The sequence below is a fragment of the Coenobita brevimanus genome, chromosome 26 (genome assembly GCF_032717465.1).
Source record: "Coenobita brevimanus isolate Jiangsu-jjx chromosome 26, ASM3271746v2, whole genome shotgun sequence".
In the NCBI taxonomy this organism is placed as follows: Eukaryota; Metazoa; Arthropoda; class Malacostraca; order Decapoda; family Coenobitidae; genus Coenobita; species Coenobita brevimanus.
The window spans coordinates 15403153-15426230 of NC_136979.1; the positions used below are offsets into that span (position 1 = coordinate 15403153).

At 42.5% G+C, this 23078-nt stretch overlaps 1 protein-coding gene across 1 annotated transcript in view; it reads left to right on the forward strand.

The window, feature by feature from the left end:
• LOC145393978 (uncharacterized) overlaps window positions 1-23078 on the forward strand; it is a 136142-nt gene that overhangs the window by 108798 nt on the left and 4266 nt on the right. Inside the window, exons 11-13 of the mRNA XM_080267953.1 lie at window positions 7944-8137; window positions 8281-8465; window positions 8633-8760. Coding sequence (XP_080124079.1) covers window positions 7944-8137; window positions 8281-8465; window positions 8633-8760 — 507 coding nt within the window. The remainder of the gene's footprint in view (window positions 1-7943; window positions 8138-8280; window positions 8466-8632; window positions 8761-23078) is intronic.

Consider the following 23078-nt stretch of genomic DNA (forward strand, 5'->3'; position numbering starts at 1 on the left):
TATTATTATCATCAGTTTTCATTACTTGTATTACCATTGTTTTTTCTTGGTTATTTTGTCTATTTCTACCATTTTCTATTATTCTTTTCATCAATGTTCCCAGCTTTTTCCCTGTAACTTGTTCTGATATTATTACAACTATTATTATTATTGTTTCCATCACCATTATGAATACCATCGTTATTATTATTTGTATCCTCCAGTGTTTAGAGTCTGTCTTTCCTGTTTGCAGCCTGTCTGAGTCCGTTGCTGCTTGCTTTCCTTTCCTTTGAGTCCTACCCGCCTCTCTCTCTCTCTCTCTCTCTCTCCTATCTTTCCATCCATTTTACCTTTCTATCTCTTTTTATATACTTTCGTAATAAACACTCAGCAATTCTTCTGAATTTAAAAAAAATCTACTTTATCATTCTCGCATATATGCAGTTCCTACTATTTCACCATTGCCCTTACTGTCCACCCACATTCCCTCCCCCCCAAAAAAAAAAAAAAAAAAAATCGGTATGTTGATACATGCCCTTTCCTTCCTGGCATGTTTTAGTATTTTACTCGTATTCCATTTACTCATTGCTCTTCTTTTTTCGTTATTACCTCTTCCGTCTCTCATACAGATCCACCTCACCCTCTGATCCGATTATCCCCTCACACCTAGTCTTTATCCTCCCCTCTCTCTCTCTCTCTCTCTCTCTCTCTCTCTCTCTCTCTCGGGTTCAGATACTCACTCCGTATTATGTTTCACTTCACAGTACAGACATTTTTGCCTTTGTTTTTTACATATAATATTTTACTCAGATACCGGCTATTCTTCAGCTGTCTATATCATTACATATCAAAGTACATCATACTTCGTTTTCCCAGAACGCTATTTTGATATGAAAACAATACACAAAGTACGTATTGTTAGAGATACTATAAGGAGAGCGGAGTGGGAGAAGGGGTGGCAGGTAATGACTGGGAACTGTGTGAGTGTGTGAGAGAGAGATTTTCATGTTACAACGATCCAACCGAATTTTTCAACTTTATCAGTACAGCTATAGGCACAGTATTAGTATAAGTACAGGTCATTATGCATGTACACATGTATAGGTACTAAATTGTCTGACATTCAATTGTCCCCCTTCTGGACCTATACATTCTCTCCCACTCCAAAACTAATCCCTTGATAGCCTGACCTCTTCTTCACACATTCACACCTTCTCCAGGTTAGTTATGTAAAGATATATATATATATATTTTTTTTTTGCATAAGATTGATGGTGTAATCTTTATATATTTTGATTCTTTATGGAGATGCTCGTTTTATGTGCAGAAAGTCACTCCTCAAAAATGGCTTTTGTGCATCAGATACGTACATTGTACTATAGGTTTAAAAAAAAAAAAAAAAGTATTAGTGCAAGGGGTGATCGATGTTCACCGAAATGTTAAGTCTGGCGTCCATTTGGTGCCACGCATATATCAGCGTCTTCGTGCATGGTTTCGTATTGCTTCGCCCCAAGTATGCACTGATACTTTATTTACTCAAAGTACAGTGTAACTATTATATCATTATATTATTATACATGATGAGTGAGGCCTTTGATGCGACTCCCCAAATGTTGCGTTAGTTATTTTTTAAGTCTTCAGTACTCTTATATTCATTATATTTTATAAACCATTGATTTTAGAGAGAAAATGAATTCATGTGCAATACTCACTAGGGCGGCTTTGCTTGATCCCCTTCTGGCCTTTCCCTCCCCTTCCGGCCCAATTAGGTGTTGGAGTGTCGTCGGTGGGATGGTGCAGGGGAGGAGGCTCATTCACAAAATCCAAACATCGCACAGCATGCTTCTTTTTTAGCCTTTTCGATAGAGGCAAGTCCTCCTCTGGAATTACTGTGCCCCCCCCCCCCCCGTGGACAGAGACCTGTCAACACTTCCACCTCTCATAGTGGTCGCTGGGTGACTGAACAGTGTGAACACTAAGTTACACGATAGGTTAGTCATGGGTCATTCTCAGGTAGTGTGGAGTTGCCAGGTGTCACCGGCCAAATATTTAGCTCACTTTGACAAGACAGGTATAAGCGACCCAGTCGGGCATAGTCGATGTCGCCTACTGAGTGACCAACTGGGCATAGTCGCGGTTTACGGGTTAAACAGTGTTAGCCTCACATCCCAGGTCAAGAATTGCTTCGTGAATAGTCCATGGCGTAGGTTGCCAGGCCATCAAGTTCTTAGAATTGATGCATTCCAAAACCACAGACTAAGGAGTATAAATAATGACAACTAATTCTTCATAATCGTATGTAATAATTTACGAAGTATTTACAGTCTTCTAACCTACAGTACCGTGTTAGGTGCGGTAATATTTAAGAGTCTAGGTTTAATAGACAGTCAGTCATTTGTCATGACTCAACAACTTTTTCGTTGGCTTTACAAAGTGCCCGAAATTTAAACCTTTGATCTGTGACACCTCCTCTGCAGTGACACCAGTGGCACTATACTCAGCTCGAAAAAAAAGAAAAAAAAAGAAAAAGAAAACAGTACAGTAAACAGTCCAGTAAACATCGCCGGCCTGTTCATTGCATCAGCCAATACATGCAGTCGTTATAGATGAATAATGAAGAAACTTCATTGCATTTTGATTTATCTTGTTTATTGGTACTTTCCCATCCATGGCTTTTAATATAGCTATGGAGTTATTCTGCATCGTACCACATAACATTTTTTTTTTAATTTCCAAAATACGCAAAGTGTGCATTGATGGTGTTCTTGTTTAAAGACAGTTTGTCATCTTACAGTTTTCTTGCATTTCCACAGTTATTGAGCCATTGACAGACGAAGGTTATCACATCAATCTTATCTTCCGTCTGGAGTCCAGAGAGTCCCCAGTATGATAAAGGGGGTTGGGGAGAGATAAAAGCTGGAAAAAAGTGAAGCTGTGAAAAAAAGAAATAGCTGCGGTATAACCCTGGACAATGTAACCTGCCACCCTCTGTGACCACCCTGGACTTAACCCTTTAGTAATCTGTTCCTTGAAATTAGACCACTGTCTCATAGCACAAGAGTGTTGGCAGACGTACCAAACCTCACGTACCAATTTTTACATCCACGATGAACAGCAGAACTGATGGAGAAGTTAAAAAAAAATGTTGGTAGACGATTTGTTTCTGTCACCTAACCTCCCCTACCCACCAACACCTATATCATAGTTGGACCATACTAGGCTCCAGGTGGAAGAAAAGAGTGACGCAGTTACCTTCGTCTGTGACTGTTCAACAAAGGTGAAAATGAAAGAACAATTTTGGAAGATCACAAACGGCCGTTAGATGAGTAAAAGTCCGTCATTGCACACACACACACACACACACACACACACACACACACACACACACACACACACACACACACACACACACACAAATATTAATATATACATTACCATCATCTAATCCTACGTCACTCCATGAGGAGCATAGGAGCCTGGGGCTACGCAAGTTGGTCCTAATGATTAAGATGAGAGTGACCAACCTCACTCATCCCTGAGTGGCATAACGTGAGGACTAAACCCCAGCCACCCCTTGGATATAAACCTACACAGGCTCAATCCGATTGGAGCGCCTTAATTACCCACTAAACCACCAGGCGCCATAATTTGGTTATATGGTTACCACTCAGCGTAGCAAATGGTTTCCTGGTGTACAGGAAACCATTTGGCTTGTCACTCAGTGTAGTCACCCTTAGGCAGATGGAAGGGGAAGGAAAGAAGGAAAGAAAGACAGAAAAGGGAGTGTAAAGTCACCTGTAGATAGAAGGAAGAGGAAAGATTGAAGGAAAGAAAGACAGAAGAGGAAGGCAGAGAGGAAAGGACACACATCCGAAGCAGCACAACATTGAGTGAGTGATTGGTGAGCGCCGCCACCCCCACCTACCACTATATCTATCTATCTATCTATCTATCTATATATATATATATGTATGTGTGTGTGTGTACATCTATCTATCTATTGCCAGACGCCTTAATCCCATACCAGGTGGCCACAAATAAATCGCCTCCACGTCGCCCTGTCCCCCGCCATTTCCCTGCCTTGCTCCCAACTCACACCCCCCTCTCTCATATACCTCTCCACTCCATCCCTCCATCTCATCCTTGGCCTCCCTCTCCCTCTCCTTCCCTCCACTTCACTCACATACACTCTCCTCGTCAGTCTCTCACTCTCCATCATCTCCACATGGCCAAACCACCTCAATGTGTTTCTCCTCACGCTTCCTATCACATCCACATCCACACCACAACACACTTTTACATCCTCATTTGTCAGTCTGTCTCTCCATGTGACTCCACAGGCTTTCCTCTTAAATAACTAATTTCCACTGCTCTCACTCTCGACTTGTGTCCCTCCAACAATGTCCAAGCTTCACTTCCATACATTAGAGTTGGTATCACAATACTGTCATGTAGTAACTTTTTCACTTCCATGCTCACTTCCCTGTTTCTTATTACTGCTTTCAAAGAACCAGCAACCTCTTCCTTATTGTACCTTTTCAAGCACTTCACCCTCCAAACTTACATCCTTACTCATCACACTACCCAAGTACCTAAACGTACTCACAGTTTCCATTTTATCATATATATATATATATATATATATATATATATATATATATATATATATATATATATATATATATATATATATATATATATATATATATATATATTCATCATCATCATCCGGACCTCCTTTCCCACCCTAGGGCAGGGTGAGGGGTAGCAATGTCCAGACAGCCCAAATTTGCCCAGTCCAATGGGCCACGCTTCCATTCACTCATCATTCAAGCTCCTGGAATCCTGGCTTTATCGGATACGTCAGAACCATTCACCACGTTCTGTAGCTTCACACAAACGTATCCGACAGAGTCAATCCGGAAGCTGCCACGTTAAAAAGGGATGCCAAATCCCTGATCATGCACTTCTCTTCACAACATTCATCCAGCTAGCTCAATCTCTTGTCAGTTTCTTAGCTCACCGACTTCCAAACCTCTCCTCTTCACACACTCATTCACCATATATCCCCACCTTCTCTATGGCCTACCTCGCCTCCTCCCTGCTTGAAATTCGCCCAGATATACTTTTTCACCACTGTATTGTTATTCATTCTCTCCACATTTCCATACCATCTCATTACACTCTCTTCGATTCTGGTGTCCACCGACTACCTCACTCCACATCTTTCACGAATCACATTATTTCATATCCTTTCAACCCTCTGTACTCCACATATATTCCTCAGCAGTCCCATCTCCACTGTGCTTATTCATGACTTTTCATTTTCATACCACACCATAGTCTCACATCCATATGTTAAAGCTGACACTAACACTCCTTCATGTAAGCCTAGTGCAGCTTCAACACTCAAGCCTCTGTTTGTGTGTATATATATCTATCTATCTATATACCTAGGCTGCTTCCCCCAAGGAAAGGGAGGTAGCCGAGACAGGACGACACACTCCCCATTTACTCATCCATTCAAACACATTCATTCGCATCTTAGCCCCAAGGGGAGAACGGACAGATCCTCACCGCACCACACCGCACAAGGGTCAACTGCGCAATGCAATCAGTGACATCCGCAGCACGGCCCGACAGCAGAGCTGGTTTACCCCTGCCACATCATAACAGACCCATCCCCTTACCCGCACCTGACCTGAAATAGCTGATCAGACCAAATGAGGGAGAATATCCCCTCAGGGCTGCGTCATCACTTATTCATTCACAATTTCTCTCCATTTATTTCTGTCACGCACAGCCACTCTTCCTTGCTCAACAGACATCCCTCTCGCATCCAGTGCTCTCTTCACACTGTCCATCCATCCTATTCGTGGTCTTCCTCTCAGCCTTACACCTCTCACATCAGATCTAGTTATCTTTTTCACCAATCACTCATTATCCATTCTCTCCATATGCCCAAACCATCGCAACACCCTCTGCTCAACTCTACCAGCCATCTCCCGAACAACTCCAGTTCTCCTTCACACTTCATCATTTCGCACTCGATCCATGCGCGTCACTCCACACATACTCCTCAGACACCTCATCTCCATTACATTCAAACTTTTCCTCTCTGCTACACCCATATTCCATGTTTCAGCCCCATATAACGGAGTCGGTACCACAACATCCTCATACAACCTTCTCTTTACATCCATTCTAAGCGAACGACATCTAAACACTTTTTTAATTCCTCTCAGCACCTTTCCTACTTCGTTTATTCTAAACTTCACTTCTGCATCCATTCTTCCATCATCAGCAACATGTGACCCTAGATATTTAAAACACTCTACCTCCTCAAGCAACTCGCCATTCAAAGCTATATTCATCCCCCTACCATCTACCAACCTCGTACACTTCATCACTTTACTCTTATTCTCATTTACTTTCAATTTCCTCCTTTCACACACCCTTCCAAACTCCTCTGCCAACTGTCTCAATCTCTCCTCTGAATCAGCCACCAGTGCAGTATCATCTGCAAACAGCAGCTGCTTCAGATTCCACTCTCCACCATCAACATTCACCAGACTCAGACCTCCACCTAAAACTCTTGCATTCACCTCCCTTACAACACCATCCATGTAAATATTAAACAACCAAGGCGACATCACACATCCCTGTCGCAGCCCCACTCTCACAGGAAACCAGTCACTCACAGCATTTCCCACTCTTGCATACGCTCTACTATTTACATAAAAACTTTTCACCCCTTTTAGTAACCTACCATCAAGTCCATACAATCCTAAAACAGTCCACAAAGCCTCCCTATCAATTCTATCATACGCTTTCTCTAAATCCACGAATGCCCAGAACACATCCTTGCCTTTCGCTAAATACTTTTCACACACTTGTCTCACAGCAAACACCTGAGACAAGTATATATATATATATATATATATATATATATATATATATATATATATATATAGAGAGAGAGAGAGAGAGAGAGAGAGAGAGAGAGAGAGAGAGAGAGAGAGAGAGAGAGAGAGAGAGATAGATAGATAGATATAGATATAGATAGATAGATAGATAGGTATAGTATCTCCAGCAGCAGGTCAAGTCGCTTAATAGTTGTGCTGAAGGTTATGGATGGGAAAACCAAGTACTGATAAACAAATATCAGTTAAACTGAAATGCTTTTGTTTCATTCTCCTTCTATAAACTATATATTGCACGGTGTGTTTGGTGCAGTGAACAGGCTGACAATGTTGACCATGCTGACTCGACGATTTTTTTTTTTTTTTTGTGAGTATTTAAAACCCAGGAACGCTGCTTTTGTATGTGCTCAGGAATGCTCAGAATAAGTGGATCTCTGTCTGTCTGTCTGTCTGTCTCTCTGTCTGTCTGTCTCTCTCTCTCTCTCTCTCTCTCTCTCTCTCTCTCTCTCTCTCTCTCATAATCCCCCCAGGGCTGTGGCTCAGGCTGCTTACTCAGTAGCTGAATCAGAATATAACACTAGCATCTCAGGGAGGCCAGCCAGTCTCACAAGTGGTGCAGCTCGCTCATTTCTGCTTTCTTTGGTGTCAGCGTGTCCACACCTCCACTTGTAAGACAGGATGGTACAGTTATTTATTGCCTGGGGAGAAGGTTGGCATTTTTCCTGGTGTATTTGACGGTAAATAATGTAATGAAACTCTTTGTGACCTGCTTGCAGTCCTGAGGTAAAACTTTCTAATTTTGCACTTAGGTCCGTTCAGGTGATGTCCATTTAACTTTTTAATTGGAATCAAAGGTCATTATTAAGTTCCTCGCAGCACAAACATACTTTTTTGGGCTTGACGCTGCACCAAACATTTCCTATCATTGCTATTTGCACCTGAAAATATTCTGGTATGCAGGACTTTGGTGTTATTATTTACGAAACTTCTTGTAATATGTCATAGTAAAGAACATATGCATTATTCCCCTGTCTCTGGCAGGTGGGCGGCAGCACGTGGCTGTGGCCATGGACGTGAGAGACAGGAGCAGTGTGGAGGACGCCATGAAGTCAGCCCAGGACCAGTGTGGCGCCCCGCCCTCGCTGCTAGTCAACTGTGCCGGTGTGTTCATCGGAGGTGCCATCTTAGAGACTGATGGTGACTCCTGGAAGAAAAATATTGATGTCAACCTGACGGTCAGTTCCAAAATGTGACGATCACTTCAGTGTTTAATAGTATATGACATAAAAAGTGACAGAAAATGCTCAAACTATTGTGAAATTAATACTTATACTCAGGCAACAATGAATCTAGTATTATTTCATATTTTACTCCGCAGGGAACTTTCTTGGTAACACAGGCTTTCGTAACATCACTGCTGGAAAATGGGAATGACCCCAAGGGTGCAGTAGTGAATATTGCAAGTATTGTGGGGAAAACTGGCTTTACCAATAGGGGTGGCTATACTGCCAGTAAAGGAGGAGTTATTTCACTCACCAAGACGTGTGCTGCGGAATTGGCGAGGTAGCTAAACCATATAGGCATGCAGACAATGGATTGATCATGGCTTCCATGTACAGTATTTGCTTTAATGCTGGTAATTATTTTCCTCATATATAAAGAACGATTTTTTATGTAATATGATACATCCATACTGAAGTGTAAGTTACTGGATCTCCATACCATTTCAGCAAAACCATACGTGTAAACTGTGTGCTTCCTGGACCGATTGACACACCAATGGCTGCAGGTCGAATTAAGGAGTCACGTGAGAACCTCATGCGGCTCATACCATTGGGTAGAACTGGTCGCCCTGAAGGTTAGTGGAGGCAATGAGTAGGTCGATGTTGTGAGGTGACTGGTGGCTGGATTTGTGAGGTGATAATATTTAATATGCCGGGTGTAGACGTCCGACACCAGGAAGAAGAGTGGCTGGGAGGGTGAGGTGTCATTTTTGCCCCAGGCTTTACCGGGTTATATGTTCAGATTCTTTCATCCATAGCTCTGCTGTTACACAGACTAAATAAATTCACATTACATAAATGGACACAATAATGGTTGGAAAGCAGAAGTGTATTTTCAAATATTCGTCCTAACCAAAACTAAATGATATAAAACTAATTCCTATTCAACTTTTTATATTCTTTTACTTTTAATACGAACATTGAATCAGATTATGAAAAGCAGGAACGTCATGTAAAGAATTCACTTGAATGCAACAGTTTCATTAGATTTAAGGACTGGAATGCAACAGTTTCATTAGATTTAAGGTAAAATATAATATAAACGATATGGTAGTTCTTTTTATTTCTGCCAAGATGCAGAAGCCTGATGACATCAAGTCATTTGTGAGGGATTCAGTAATTGTTTCCTGTAATTGACAGATATTTCCTCTGCAAACCTTGTGCATTGTTCAGTAATATGAGTATTGACTGCCTTGCATGATAATACTGTCAAAAACACAGTACCTATAAACAAGAAACTAATATTATAAGAATGTTTACTATAACAATATTCATTCTATATGTTTTGCTATAAGTTTTTACATATATTAGAATCAGAAAGACATCCCATCTGTTGCTGCTCTGCAGTTTATTGACAAGACCAGTGATGCCTTGTGCCTGCCCGGCATGGGCCCCCATCCTATCCAACACCCACTACAGCACCTTGCAGACCACACAGAACAACGTCCCACGCATCATTACTGGCTGCACCAAAACCACTCCCACAACTCACACTTTGAAACTAAAGTCATTGCTATTAGACAGTATCTTGATATGAGAGGCATACAGTTCTATGTGGCAGCCTACCCCAACACACATTACCCCTGTCATTATATAACAGGGCCACACAACACAACTAGGCCTATAAAACAAACACGCACAAACATTACCAGACTCTCTTCAACATCATCCCACCTCCAAACTTTCCAACATTGGCAATGAAGAGTTACCAACATACTCATTTCCTGCGCAGGTTAGTACATCTTCTCATTCAGAACAGCATATGACAAGCTCCTCCTCTCAAAATTACCATAAACAGAGACATTCTTAACCCATAAAAGGCGACAACGTTCCGGAACATCCGTCAAGGAAAAGGCGGTCGACGTTCCAGAACACATTCCAGTGCGGGCCTATTATATGCCAGGAGTGTGGTGTGGGTCTCTGTACTGACTGCTTCACAGAATACCATATTGTAACATACTAGTGTCAACAGTTGTGGTAGTATGAACAGTTGTACATAATATTTACATAGGTAAAATTATACCTGTAGAAACGTAAAGTAAGAAAAAGTTTACATATAATGTGTGTAGTGTTCATAGTGCACCTTGAAGACAGAACAATGTACATAATGTAAAAAGAATATATTTTAGTCTGCTGTTCCAAAAAAAAAAAAAAAAAAGCAGCAAACAAGACTGTGCCTGTGTGCTGTCAGTCGCGTGCCACTGAGAGTGACCTTGACGCACCACCACCCCTCTCACTCACCTCCCACCACCACCCAGCCCGCGTGCAATTTGAAGAGAGTAACATCGAATTATTTGTTTTTTCTGCTGTTCTGATCCATTTATGCATGTTTAGCCTGATTTAATAAAACTTTATTTTTTCCAAAATAACTCATCCCACACGGACGTAAAATTGGAAAGTAGCCCGTCGTTTAAGGGTTCGACAGACCTGATCGAGTACAACATGCTAGATTTAGATCAGGACATCACCCAATCCACTTCAGTGTAGATTCACGTTGGGTGGAACTAAAGACTGTACATGCCGCGCTTCTAGAATGAACCCACACAATATAACACACGTAATGGAACACTGCATAGCACATACTATACCACACTAAAATGCAGACAGCATCAACGGGGTTGGGAATCTGTGGGACGAACCCAGTGGGGCAGTTGCTTACCCGTGGTTGACGGGTCTGCTTGGCCAGGTAGATTGGGGTCAAGGAACAACAACAACAACAACAACAAAGTATGAAATCTTCTGTGCTAGGTTGTACTGCAGAAGATTATGTTATGAGATGCAGTATAAGCAAAATGGGGTAACAGGTAAACTAGCAAGGTCTGTTATCCTGGTAAGGCTTACTCCTGATTCACTGAGAAGACTGTGGCCAGGGGGCAGGTTAAAGAATCACATGGTATAACCTTCCATATTTCATAGTGACAGAGTAAATAGGAATGAGCTACCCAGAGAGTGCAACATCTCCGCTTTTACAAATGATCAAAGGGAGGAATATTTGACATGGCTATGACTCACCTGACTCTACCTATTCACTGAATTTGGTCCAAATTGAATCAAAATTGTCTTAGTTGTTCTTACTTATTCTCAAAATCAGATCTTTTCGTCCTTGGTTTACCTGTTAATTCTTCCACTAACTTTGGTCCAAACTGTAATATATACTGTCTGAGTAATAGGGTGGAACATTTTGCCTTGCCCTCTGGCCTTGACTGTTGACTTAATATTCTTAGAATCGAACACTTCCGTCTTTTCTTTCCTCCAAGCCTTCCACCAAATTTGCCCTAAATTGGATTAAAACCGTTTGTGCTGACCATGCCATCTGACTTTGGTCTTTGGTCTTTCTGTGTGACCTTTGCATTTGACTGATTGTTCTCAACATCCAGTTCCTTCATCCTTGCTTTTCCTGAACTTTTGTAGAAAGTTCGATGAAAACTGGACAAAAACCTTTTACATAGATTCAGCTATGAGATCCTGACCATTGTCCTACTGTTATTAAAAAAAAAAGAAAAAAAAAGACCAACCTCTTGACTGATCGCCGCTTGTTCTAACAATGATAGTGCAAATCAGATGAAACTTATCATAGTAGTAGTAGCAGTAGTAGTTGTTCCCTAGGCAGTCTGGCCGAACAGCCCCGAGTCCCTTAGGAAGGCCATGGCCGAGACCGGGCTTTCCCACAGAGCTCTCAAAGAGTGTATGTTGTGTTGTTGGCATAGGTGATTGTGTGGAATGCAGTCTTCCATAATGTGCTTAATAGTATGGGGTGCTGTGTTGCATCCTGGACAGACATCAGCGACAGAGTAATCCAGCCTCTTCTGGTAGCTTAAGAGGGCTGGATGGTGCCCATATCTCAGCCTGGCCAGGTGGACCCTGTCCTCACGGGGAAGATAGGATTCAGAAGGGTGGATGTCAGGAGGCCGTGCATGCAGCTGTGCGTTGTCTTTAAGTGACTGAATGGAGCGGCGAGTGATGTGAGTGTGGATGTGCTTCTGGAAGCTGGTCTGGGGTGGGCGAGGGGGGAGAGATGACAGTATTTGTGTATGATATCGTGTGCTGGGTGTTGTTTTGATGTTCCTTGGTGTGGGTGGATGTGCCGCCATGTACTGTAGTGGATGTTGTGGGTTTGTGGAGGCTGCAGCAAGGAACTGGGTGCCTCTCATGTCTAGGTGATCCTTGACTTTGAGGACTTTGGTTTCTTGATGTAGGTGGTCTGTGGGTGTAGTAGCTGTGCAGCCTGTGATTATTTTTAGGGCCTTGTTCTGTATGGTCTGTAGAGTGTTGTAGTGTGTTTTGGTGAGGTTAGAAGCCCAGGCAGGGCTTGCATAATTCATCACTGAACGTATGTATTATTTGTATACTGTGGTGGTGGTTTCTTTGTTGTGTCCGAATGTTGTATGGGCAAGTGACCTCAAAGCATTGAGTCTTGGTGTTATTTTATTTTTACTGTTTGTGATGTGTTGTTTAAATGACACTGATGTATTGTATGTTACACCAAGGATTTTGTGTGTGTGTGTGTGTGTGGTAAGGGAGTGTTGTTTATGGTGAGGTGTGGGATGTGACTATGTTCTGCTGTCCAGTTTGTGAGAAGGGTCACTGTAGATTTGGCTGGGGCTATTTTGAGCCTGTTTGTGATGAACCATTCGTGAAGTGTGTTGAGGTAAGGTGAATGATGTGTGCAGCTGTGTTTGCATTTTGGTGTGTACATGTAAGTGTTATATCATCTGCATAAGAAGCTATGTGTATCTGTGGTGTGTGGGGTGGGTACGTCATGCATGTATAGGTTAAAGAGTGTAGGGGACAAAACAGATCCTTGGGGGACGCCATTTGTGAAGTTTCTGATGTTAGAAGACTGACTGGCAAATGTTACGTGTGCACATCTGCCTGCTAAGTAGTTTGCCAGCCATCTTTTTGTGTTATTGTGCATGTTTGTGTTGAGTATTTTGTTTGTGAGGTTCTGGCGGGGGATGGCATCAAAAGCTTTGCTAATGTCTAGTGTGATTAGGAGTGTTCTGTGTGGTGGCCTAGCTGAATTTATGTCATCGAAAACTCTCTGTGTAAGGTCTGTAAGAAGGGTGTTTGTGGAGTGTAGTGGGCTAAAGCCATGTTGTGACTGGGCTAGTGGAATGTGAGGTGTGACTAGTTGTAGTATCAGTCGTTCAGTGACTTTAGAGGGAGTGCAGAGGAGTGTGATGGGGCGATGTGAGGAGGGTAACATGGGGTCTTTGTTGGGTTTAGGGATGGTGATGATATTGTCATGCTTCCAGATGTTGTGTACTATGTTGTGTGAGTAGCTGTAGTTTGATATGTTGGTGAGTGCTTGTATGCCTTGTGGTCCTAGGTGTTTAAGGTGAATGTTGCTTATGGTGTCTGGTCCACAGGCAGATGAGTGCTTGAGGTTGTTAATGATGTGCTTCGTCTGGTTGTAAGTGAAAGGTGCATAGTCTGGGTCTGTGGGGAACTGTCTCTTACGTCTGATGATACGTCGGTCTTCCGGATGGGGGGTTAGATGGCTGACTTGTGAAAAGTGATTGATGAGAGTGTTTGCTTGTTGTTTGTTTGAGGGTATGGTGTCTGTTGTTGTGATGGCAGCGTGTGATTGTGTGGTGTTGCTGTAGGATAGTGTGATGCTGTTTAGTGTTTTGTAGAGTTTGCTGATGTTTGTTTTGTGGTCAAGTGTTTGGAGGTAATTTTTCCAGTTTAGTGTTTGCTGTTCTGATATTTTATTGTTTATTTGAGTGTTGAGTTCTTGTATTTGTTGTACGATGTCTTGTGTATGGGGTGTTGGGGAGTGTCGGAGTGTCCCGTTGTCTGATGAGGCCTTGAATTTCTGGCGTGAAGTTGGGGTTGTGTCTCTCTGTTGCCTCTTGGGATGTGTCTTTTGTCTGCATTTTGTATAATTGTATTGAAAGTGTGCACAGCGGTGTTGATGTTTGTGATGGGTGTACTGTTTAGTGTTTCGAAATGTTGTTCTGTTTCAGTTACAAAGGCCTCCCAGTTGGCTCTCTTATAATTAGTGTAAGTGTGTCTGTGGCCAGCTGGGGTGATTCTGGTTTTGGTAGTGATGATGCTTGGGAGGTGATCCGAGCCTAGGGTTTTGACCACTCTCCATGATGTAGTGGGGGCGAGGTTTGGGGAGCAGAAGGTGATGTCTGGAGGTGATGGGAGGAAGAACCTTGATGATTCTGTGTGGCTTTGACCTTCAAATGATTATTGAAAAAAATTAATCTCTCCAGTCGTGCCTTACCTTCAACCTTTCCACCAAGTTTGTTCTAAATCAGACTAAATCTATTGAGGTTAACACTGCCATGTGACATTGACCTCTGAGCGATTGGTCTCCAAAAGAATTTGTCTATCGCTTGACTAATCATCAATCTTGCCACAGAGATGTTTAAAATCAGATCTAAACTGAGTTACAGTAATTTGTTTACACCGACAAACACAGATAGTTGCACACACACATGCACACATGTGCTACGAAAAGCATTACATCTGCTGAACTATCGTCCGAGCAGGTGTGAAAATATCTAACGCCATGATCTTATAAAATGTATGTTTAATCATCCAGTCCTTCTCTGCTTCACAGGGGTCACAGGGGTTCGGGGCTGGAGTACTCACCCTCAACATGTAAGGCATGGGTGACCAGCGTCACTCGTCTTTCAGTGCCGTCATGTCAGCATGAACCCCAACCACCCTGCAGATGGAAATTCATATGAGCCTCATCCTAATGGAATGCCTTAACCCACTAGACCACTACGCCTCCATTTCACTATATGGTTACCACCCTGTGTGTTAATAGTTTCCTGGGCGTTATACACAAAACACGTACTTACGGTGCTCAAAACGCAATATCTTAATATCTGGTGCTATTGTTTACTGTGATGTTAAGACGACAGATCCCAAGCATAAATTTCTCATAACCAGATATTTCTCTCCGACACATCACCCTGTCCATAACTTCTGTAATTGTAAATCTCCCTTGGCAGCAGCTGACACCATGCCTTTATTCAGTCAATCGCAGGTACCATCAGAAGCGACTCTGAGGGATCAGCAGTCATTTACAAGATAAGACAGTGCCAACTTTAGGCAGTAGGTGGGGCTGCCGTAGGTTGGTTAAGACATATTTACCTGCAATAGACGTGTCCCTCCTCGGATCTTTCATAGTGAAATACATGCGTAGTAAAAGTACTGCTGCCAAATAAGTCGCACTAAACAATAACTGTATTACAGGACCATTGCAGAGTTCCTAATCACACCGTTCAAAGAACCAGAACTACAGATGAACTAGTAATAGTATGTGTATTAGCTGTTCTTTCTTGTCCTGTGTGTTGTACTTTATGTGGTTCCAGCACCACACAGAAGGGAAGAGTGTCTTGATTTAGAAACTAATAGTATGAAGAGAGGTATTCATAACTGACTTCCAGAGGATGTAGTGGATCTCTGTATCTCATTTTATGCCTTGCACAGTAGACAATGAAGACAAATTGTCACTAGCTCAATTTTCTGCACTCAGATATGTACAGAATTTAGGGTATTTTTTTGGTTCTGACTCCACTTCAACTGTTAATAATTTGGTAATGTTATTCATTTCATCATGCTATGGCAGTTTTCACTTGTAACACTTAACAATTTCATCCCAAATAGCTGTTAAGTGTTGTGTCACACCCATTTCTTGTAACTACTTTATATAGTTAAAATGAAGTATTTAACCAAGATAAATAACCTAACCATCTGGAATGACACAAACGTAGAACGTAACCATCTGGAATGACAAACATAGGGACTGGACATGAAATATTTCTAGGTATAATCTGTCCCATAAATATAGCAATCCCCCTAAGACAGACTAGAGAAGCAGCAATGATATATTGAAAGGTATCACGCGTTTATTACACGACCATAGCGCACTGAGATATTAATATGCGTGTCGTGGGACAGCAGGCTTCAACCCTCTCACTCTTTTGGATTTTTGTGCATAGTAGTTCATAATCATACCGCTGTACAAGAACTGCAACTGATATATCTTCCTTCCTTGAAGTAAGTGTGGTAAACATGTAGTCGGCTTTTATACAAGTAAAACGGGACTACATCTGCACTTCCTTCTTAGTTATAACAACATACCTACTGGATAGCATAGCTTATTAATATATAATGGAAGCTTTTAAAAAGCTATCCTATACAGTAGGAATGTTGCTAAAACTAGAAAGGAAGGATAATGATATAAAAAAGAAAAGAGATAATTACAATATTCAATCAGACGAAGTCAATACAAGATATGCATCTGTCCCCAACACAGCCAAGGCTTCGGTTATCAACAAGTACTTAAAGAGAGCAGGCCTTAGGATCGCACCACCACTGGGATGTAAAATAAGAGTAATAGTGAACGCAAAAGTGAGAGGAAGTAAAAACGAGAACAATGTAGTATACAGCATACCGCTTATTGGATGCTCAAAAGCGTATATAGGGATAACGGGACGAGGAATGGATACAAAGATAGCAAAACACGAAGCAGATGTGTCACAGAGTATCTAATTCCCTAGCGTTGCACATAGATCAGCATAATCATTGGCCCAAGTGCAAAGAAACTACTGTCATTAAAAAGCATCTGAATAAACAAATGAGAAAAAAATTTGGGAGCAGATCACTGCGTGTAAAAAGTGTTACTCATCATGAGATGCGATTTTTCAGCCTAGGTAGGTATGCACAAAGGACAGCACTGATGTAATCAGAGGCGGGTTAGGATGGCGGGATTTTTCTAGAGGTAGCCAGCCAGGCTGCGACACGACAATGGGAAGGGAATTTCCAAAGTCATAAATGTCTCGGCTCGATCACCTTTTGTTTAGAGGGACTTTGATGCGTGGCTGTGGAGGGAACGGACATGCGTGTCTTGCTTCCCTGTAGCTGAAGGGCTACTCCACCGGCATTAACTTTTTGTTCATCATTGTTGTTTAGTTAGGTTAGCTAATACTCATTTTCCTCCTTTTCCCGTCTTGAAACACAAGAGATGTTTGTATCTATTTCCTTAGATTGCCTGTGCTTACTCACCTCTGGAATGACCTCCTTACTGATCAGTTTTAGTTGTCTTATTCTTGGTCTCTTGACTCTCGCTCGTTTTTTCTCTTTCTTCGCACTTCTCCCATGACGGGGAGATAATTTCTGTCACGGACGCCCTTGCTGCATCTCCTCCCTTTAGGTGATTAAGATGGTCCTGATGGACCCCTGACTGTGTCACAGATTGACTGTCCCTAGACTGACCAGTCCTAGACTCATACCCCCCTCATAGCATTTCTGTAAATAATGCATCTTTTGTCCTGCTACATGCTGTTGGTTCCACTCCCTAAACTAGTCTTAATTTTTTAATTATTAAGAAGATAATTGAAGACTTAGCTGGTGAGATGGAACAAGTGAAAAAACTTGCTAGTGGAGACCTTCTGGTTAAAATTATTACTTCTACATAGGTAAAGGACTTGTTTAAGCTGCATAGGTTGCACTATTATGATGTCAAGCCGAGGATCCCGGTTTCTATGCATTCCTGCAAGGATGTTATCACCTGTAAGGACCTCATGGCTATGGAGGAGGACGGTATACGTAAACTTGTTCAGTAGGATGGAATTGATGCTAGATTTATAACTGGATTCACGAAGAGCAAGAGGATTAAGACTGCCACCATTACCTTGACCTTTGATAAAGTTTTTCTCCCAGTACATGTCAGAGTTGGTTACAAACTTGCTAACATCAGTCCATATATTCCTAACCCTCTTCACTGTTCAAGGTGTCAGTTATATGACATAATGACAAGTCTTGTCGGGCTTCTCAGTCAGTGTGTGGTAGGTGTGCAGTTCAGGGTCATGATGAACACTGCACATCCGAGTTTGTATGTTCTTTCATTGCAAGGGTCCTCACTCCACTTGCTTGAGGGATTGTCCCAAGTGAAGGGAGGAGGTGGAGGTCTGCACAGTGAAGGCAACAGAGGACATATCCTATTACGATGGTAGGAAGAATGTGAGGGAGTCGCATGCCTCCGATGCATCAGCCGTTGTGTCCCGTCCCGTGATGTGCACAGTGAAGACACACTCTGACCGTCCCCAGCACTCTTGTCACTCGTTCTGCAACTTGGTCTGCTCCTCCTGTACGTTCCAACTTCATGTTGCAACATCTCACTATCAGACTGCTGCTTATTTTTAGTTAGTATGGTCTAAACCAAAGTCTGACAAATATAATGAGATTAATCTGACCACCATTTCCAAGCAACAACGTCCTTATGCACTTTCTGTTCCTGCTCCAGCAAGGGGGAAATGGGTTAGCTCTTCCTCATATGAAGGTTTCCAACAGCAAACAGAGGGATAGGTCTTCCTGTAGTCACTCACCTGTTGATGGGCAGCATAAAAAGACTAAGCACATGGCCCACTTCATAAATCTTAAACCGTCACATTCACTGTGTTACAATGTAACTGTTGGACTACTGGAAATAAATTACATAATATAGCAATCTTGCCATCTATACCCAGGCCAGATGACATTTGTTTACAGGAGATTAGCAAGGAGGATCATGATCCTGCACTGTTCACTTACTACCACTCGTATAATAGATATGATGGTCACAAAAGTTGCGATATACAGACACAAATCACACCCACAAACAGAAGTGGCTCTAAATTCTACTCCAAAAGTTGTCGTGTGCCAAGTAAATTAATAACACATACTTACCTCTTTGTTGTCTCCATTGTCCTCCACATGGCTTCATTCAAAGTGATGTTGTAAATTACCTTTTAACCACTTTCCTGGAAAAAAGTTAGTGCTGGGCAACTTTAATGCCCATCATTATGAATGTGGTAGCTAAAGGATTCATAGTCGTGGAGAACAAGTAGTTGACACGTAGACCAACCTCTGGTGTCTGCATGGTGGTAGAGCGTCTCGTGTGGATGATTGCAATGGAAATTTTCAGCCATTGCCTTGTCTCTGGCCTCCCTAGGTGTACATTAAGATTTCTCATGGGATCCTTATGGGAATTCCTTGGGAAGTGACCATTTACCCATCTGTCTCTCCATTTTCCCTTTCCCTTCCCCTTTCCCTTCCCTTTCCTTCCTTTCTCTGCATCATGGTTGTGGGGAGGAAGTGTGGGAAGTTTGCAGGGTGAGAGAGGTGCTGGGGAGAGGCTGTGTCCCACCTCCTCGCTACCCAGGTGCACCATGTGCTCACCCAGGAGCTGGCTCCCCACCACCACCACCACTTTCTCATTAACTCACGCCCACCCGACCACTTGCTCCTTCCCCAGACAAAGCAAAAGTTCCATACCTTATCTTTCTTTTTGCCGCCTCTTCAGCTCCTCACGGCAATTTCATCCCCCTCCCCAACCACGAGGGAACACCGTGACCTACTGTTCCGTCCTCGTCCTCGTCCTCGTCAGACCCTTCGTCCACAGGCTGGAGAAAACATGGTGGGGGTCCAGGCAGGCCTTCCCTAGCCCTACCGTATGTTACATACCACATCTTCCTTGGCTACGGCACCTCCTCATCACTGCTGCTCGTTTCTTCCTCAGGCGCCACGTAATCTTTGTCCTCCACATCGTCATCGACTGGGGAATTGCTGTCGCCTGTGAAGGCATCAAGGACGGCTTGAATTTCATCATCGGAGAGATTGCCACACGCTGTGTCTTGACTGGGTCACTGCTACCAGGTGAGTGACTGAGACAATGGCACGTGGGGGTCACGCAGGGTCGTGGAGTGTCCCTGCCCGGCGGCGGGTAGAGCTAGGTCTCCCGCGTATGCCTACCAAAAATCACCCACGAAACTTGAAAAATGTGCAAATGACGGACCTTGCAATTGCAAAACGTACTGGTACATTGACCGGTGTCAGCGTGAAAAAAAGTTCTGACATACCCATATCTTCATGGGACATGGCAGGTTAAAATTTCTCATGGGATCCTTATGGGGAGTTCTTGGGAAGTGATCATTCACCCATGTCTTTCTTATTAACACAGTGATATTTCGGACCCTCCTCTCCCAAATTCTCATTTTAACCCACCACATCCTGACCGATTTTTCATCACTGCCCCCCCCCCAATCCTGACCAATTTTGGATTTTTTTTTGGCTCAGACCTCCACTTTTTGTGAGAAACAATGACAATTCGGAGAAAAAGTTCTCACCTGAGCTTAGAAACAGTCTAAACAGGTGACCCTCCACACACTTGGTATCGTGTTCTCTGAAGCCGCTCTGCAGGTGTCGCGTTTTCTATGGTTTCGGTAACTATTGCAAACAACTCAGACTAAGTAGATATTTGTTCATTTGGTACGAATTTATGTGTAGTACAAGAATATATTGGTTTTCACACAAAAATATAGGCAAAATAAGTGTTGTTTCACTCACTGAATGCATCAACATACTGCACCTTCCTTGGCAACGTTACCTCCTCATCACTTCCGCTCGTTTCTTCCTCTGGCGCCACGTAATCTTTGTCCTCCACATCGTCATCAATTGGGGAATCACGCTTGCCTTGAATTTCGTACCATGGCACGACATGTCTTTACTGGCCAGATCACTGCTAACAGGTGAGTTGCCGAGACAATGGCGTGCCAGGGGAGAGGGGGTCGCAGGGTAAGGCGGTGTTCCTTCTTGGCGGCGTGTAGAGGAAGGTGTCCCACGTATCCGTACCAAAAATCACGCACGAAATTTTAAAAATGTGCAAATGATGGTCCTCGCAATTGCAAAATGTATGGATACATTATTGGGACTGAGCATGACAAAAAGTTGCAGCGTATCCATATGTTATTGGGACACGGCAGGTTAAGAAAGCAGACTGGGGATCTTTCTCAAGTGTCGCCTATTTAGATATATCTTGGGAGACAATAGATGTAAAGGTCCAAAATTTTACTAAATCTATATTACATGTGGCTGAGACTGCTATTCCCAAGACTTCTTCTATTCATGAGAAGCAGAGAGATCATTATTGGACTCTGGATTGCCAACATCATTAAAGAAACGCAATAGAAGGCTTGTGATAGTCAGTCGACTAAGGAAAACTTTGTTGCATACAAGCAAGCAAGGACTGAGACAAGGACAATAAATAGAAGAGCTGAATGTGACTCCTGTCGTTCTTGTGTGTCCACGGTGAATCGATTTACCCCAGTGACTAAAGTCCAGTACACTATTAAAATACTATATAGTAAACGCACTTATAACCCCATGACTACACTGCAGATGGACAACATACATGACGAACCCATGGATGTAGCTAACATCCTCAGCAGGAGTTTTTCTCATGTATGTAGCTCAGCCAATTACACCCAGCATTCCAATGACAATAAATGCACGGCTGAGCTATAAGTATTGGACCTTACCACAGAAGACATAGACTTCCTTTACAACCAAAACTTTACAGTGGATGAACTTATCCTTGCCCTAAAATCCTGTAAAGACACCAGTCCAAGACAAGATTCTATCATGTACTTTATGATCCAGCATCTTCATCAGGACAACCTGATTTAGCCGTTGGCATTTTACAGTGAGTTTTGCGTGTCTCGAATATTCCCAAACTTATGGCATTTTGTGCACGTGATACCGATACCCAAACAGACTTATTGTCTTATGAATCCCATTTCACTTCATATAATTGTGTTGAATCCTTGTCTACGTACAGTCAGGGAACGAACGAGTAATAACAGGCTCTTTCTTGTTTTAGAGTTGAAGAAATTTTTAAATAATCATCAATTTGACTTCTGCAAATACAGAAGTACACTAGATTATTTAATGAATTTGGAGCATTACATTTTGGAAGCATTTGCCAATAAAGAATTCATGATAGGGGTGCTCTTGGACATCTGTAAAGCATATGACATGACGTGGCGACAGGGTATACCAATGAAGCTCTGTGCTTATGGTTTAAAAAGTAATTTGCATGATTTACTTCCATTTTTTGAGAGACAGAACTTTCTCTGCCAATTGCCTTGTAACATACCATCGGATGTTTTTATCCACGAACACGGGGCACCGGAAGTGTGCTTAGTCCCATTTTGTTTAGTATTATGATCAATGATATTCTGTCATCAGCTCCCATCCTGAGGAATCTTAAATACTCAGTGTTTTCGATTGAGTAATATGACACTTTTCCAGTAATGCAAATATTTGGGCTGGGCGGATTCAAGCTGCCAGATTCCGTCCACCAGTGAACCTTGCAGTGGGGATTTACATTTTCCGTCCCTACGTGTGCCGCTTAGTTTTTAACACTCGTAATGTCCCGGATTTGAATTTGAGTTTGCGTAATCACCCACTACCGTTTCAAACTTCTGTCAACTTTTGGGGACTCCATTTTGATCGTTGATTAAACTTTAAATTTCATGTTAATAATTTACTTGCTCGTTCATAATTTACTCGCCTTTATCATGCAATATTTGATTATAAGAAATAATTGCGGCCATGTATTGTTTCATTCAAGTTTTATACAAAGGCATGATATGAAGATGCCCTTCCTGGAATATTTTGTCCCCAGTTCACTCGTCACCTGTCTTTTATCGCCCACCCCTGGATCAGTGAATGTTATAGTCCTTTCACGTTAATTTGGCCTAGATTTTTATTCCCTTTGCGATTTCCTTTACGTAGGTCAGTATCAGAATAAGACGATACTATGGCTTAGCATACTGTATATATCTCTTCTTCGTGACTAGCATCAGACTAGCATCGTGCCCTAATGTTAGTCTATTATTCATCATCATCGTCATCATCCAATCCTGTGTTGCCCCATGAGGAGCGTAGGAGCCCGGGGCTAGGCAGTTGGTCCTGACATTTAAGACGAGAGTGGTCAGCCTCACTCATCCCTGAGTGGCATAGTCTATTATTACGAGTCAAAACTGAGGATGGACAGATGGAAAGTGAGAGTAAAATGGGTATTGTAAGTGTGAGGGTGGTGGCG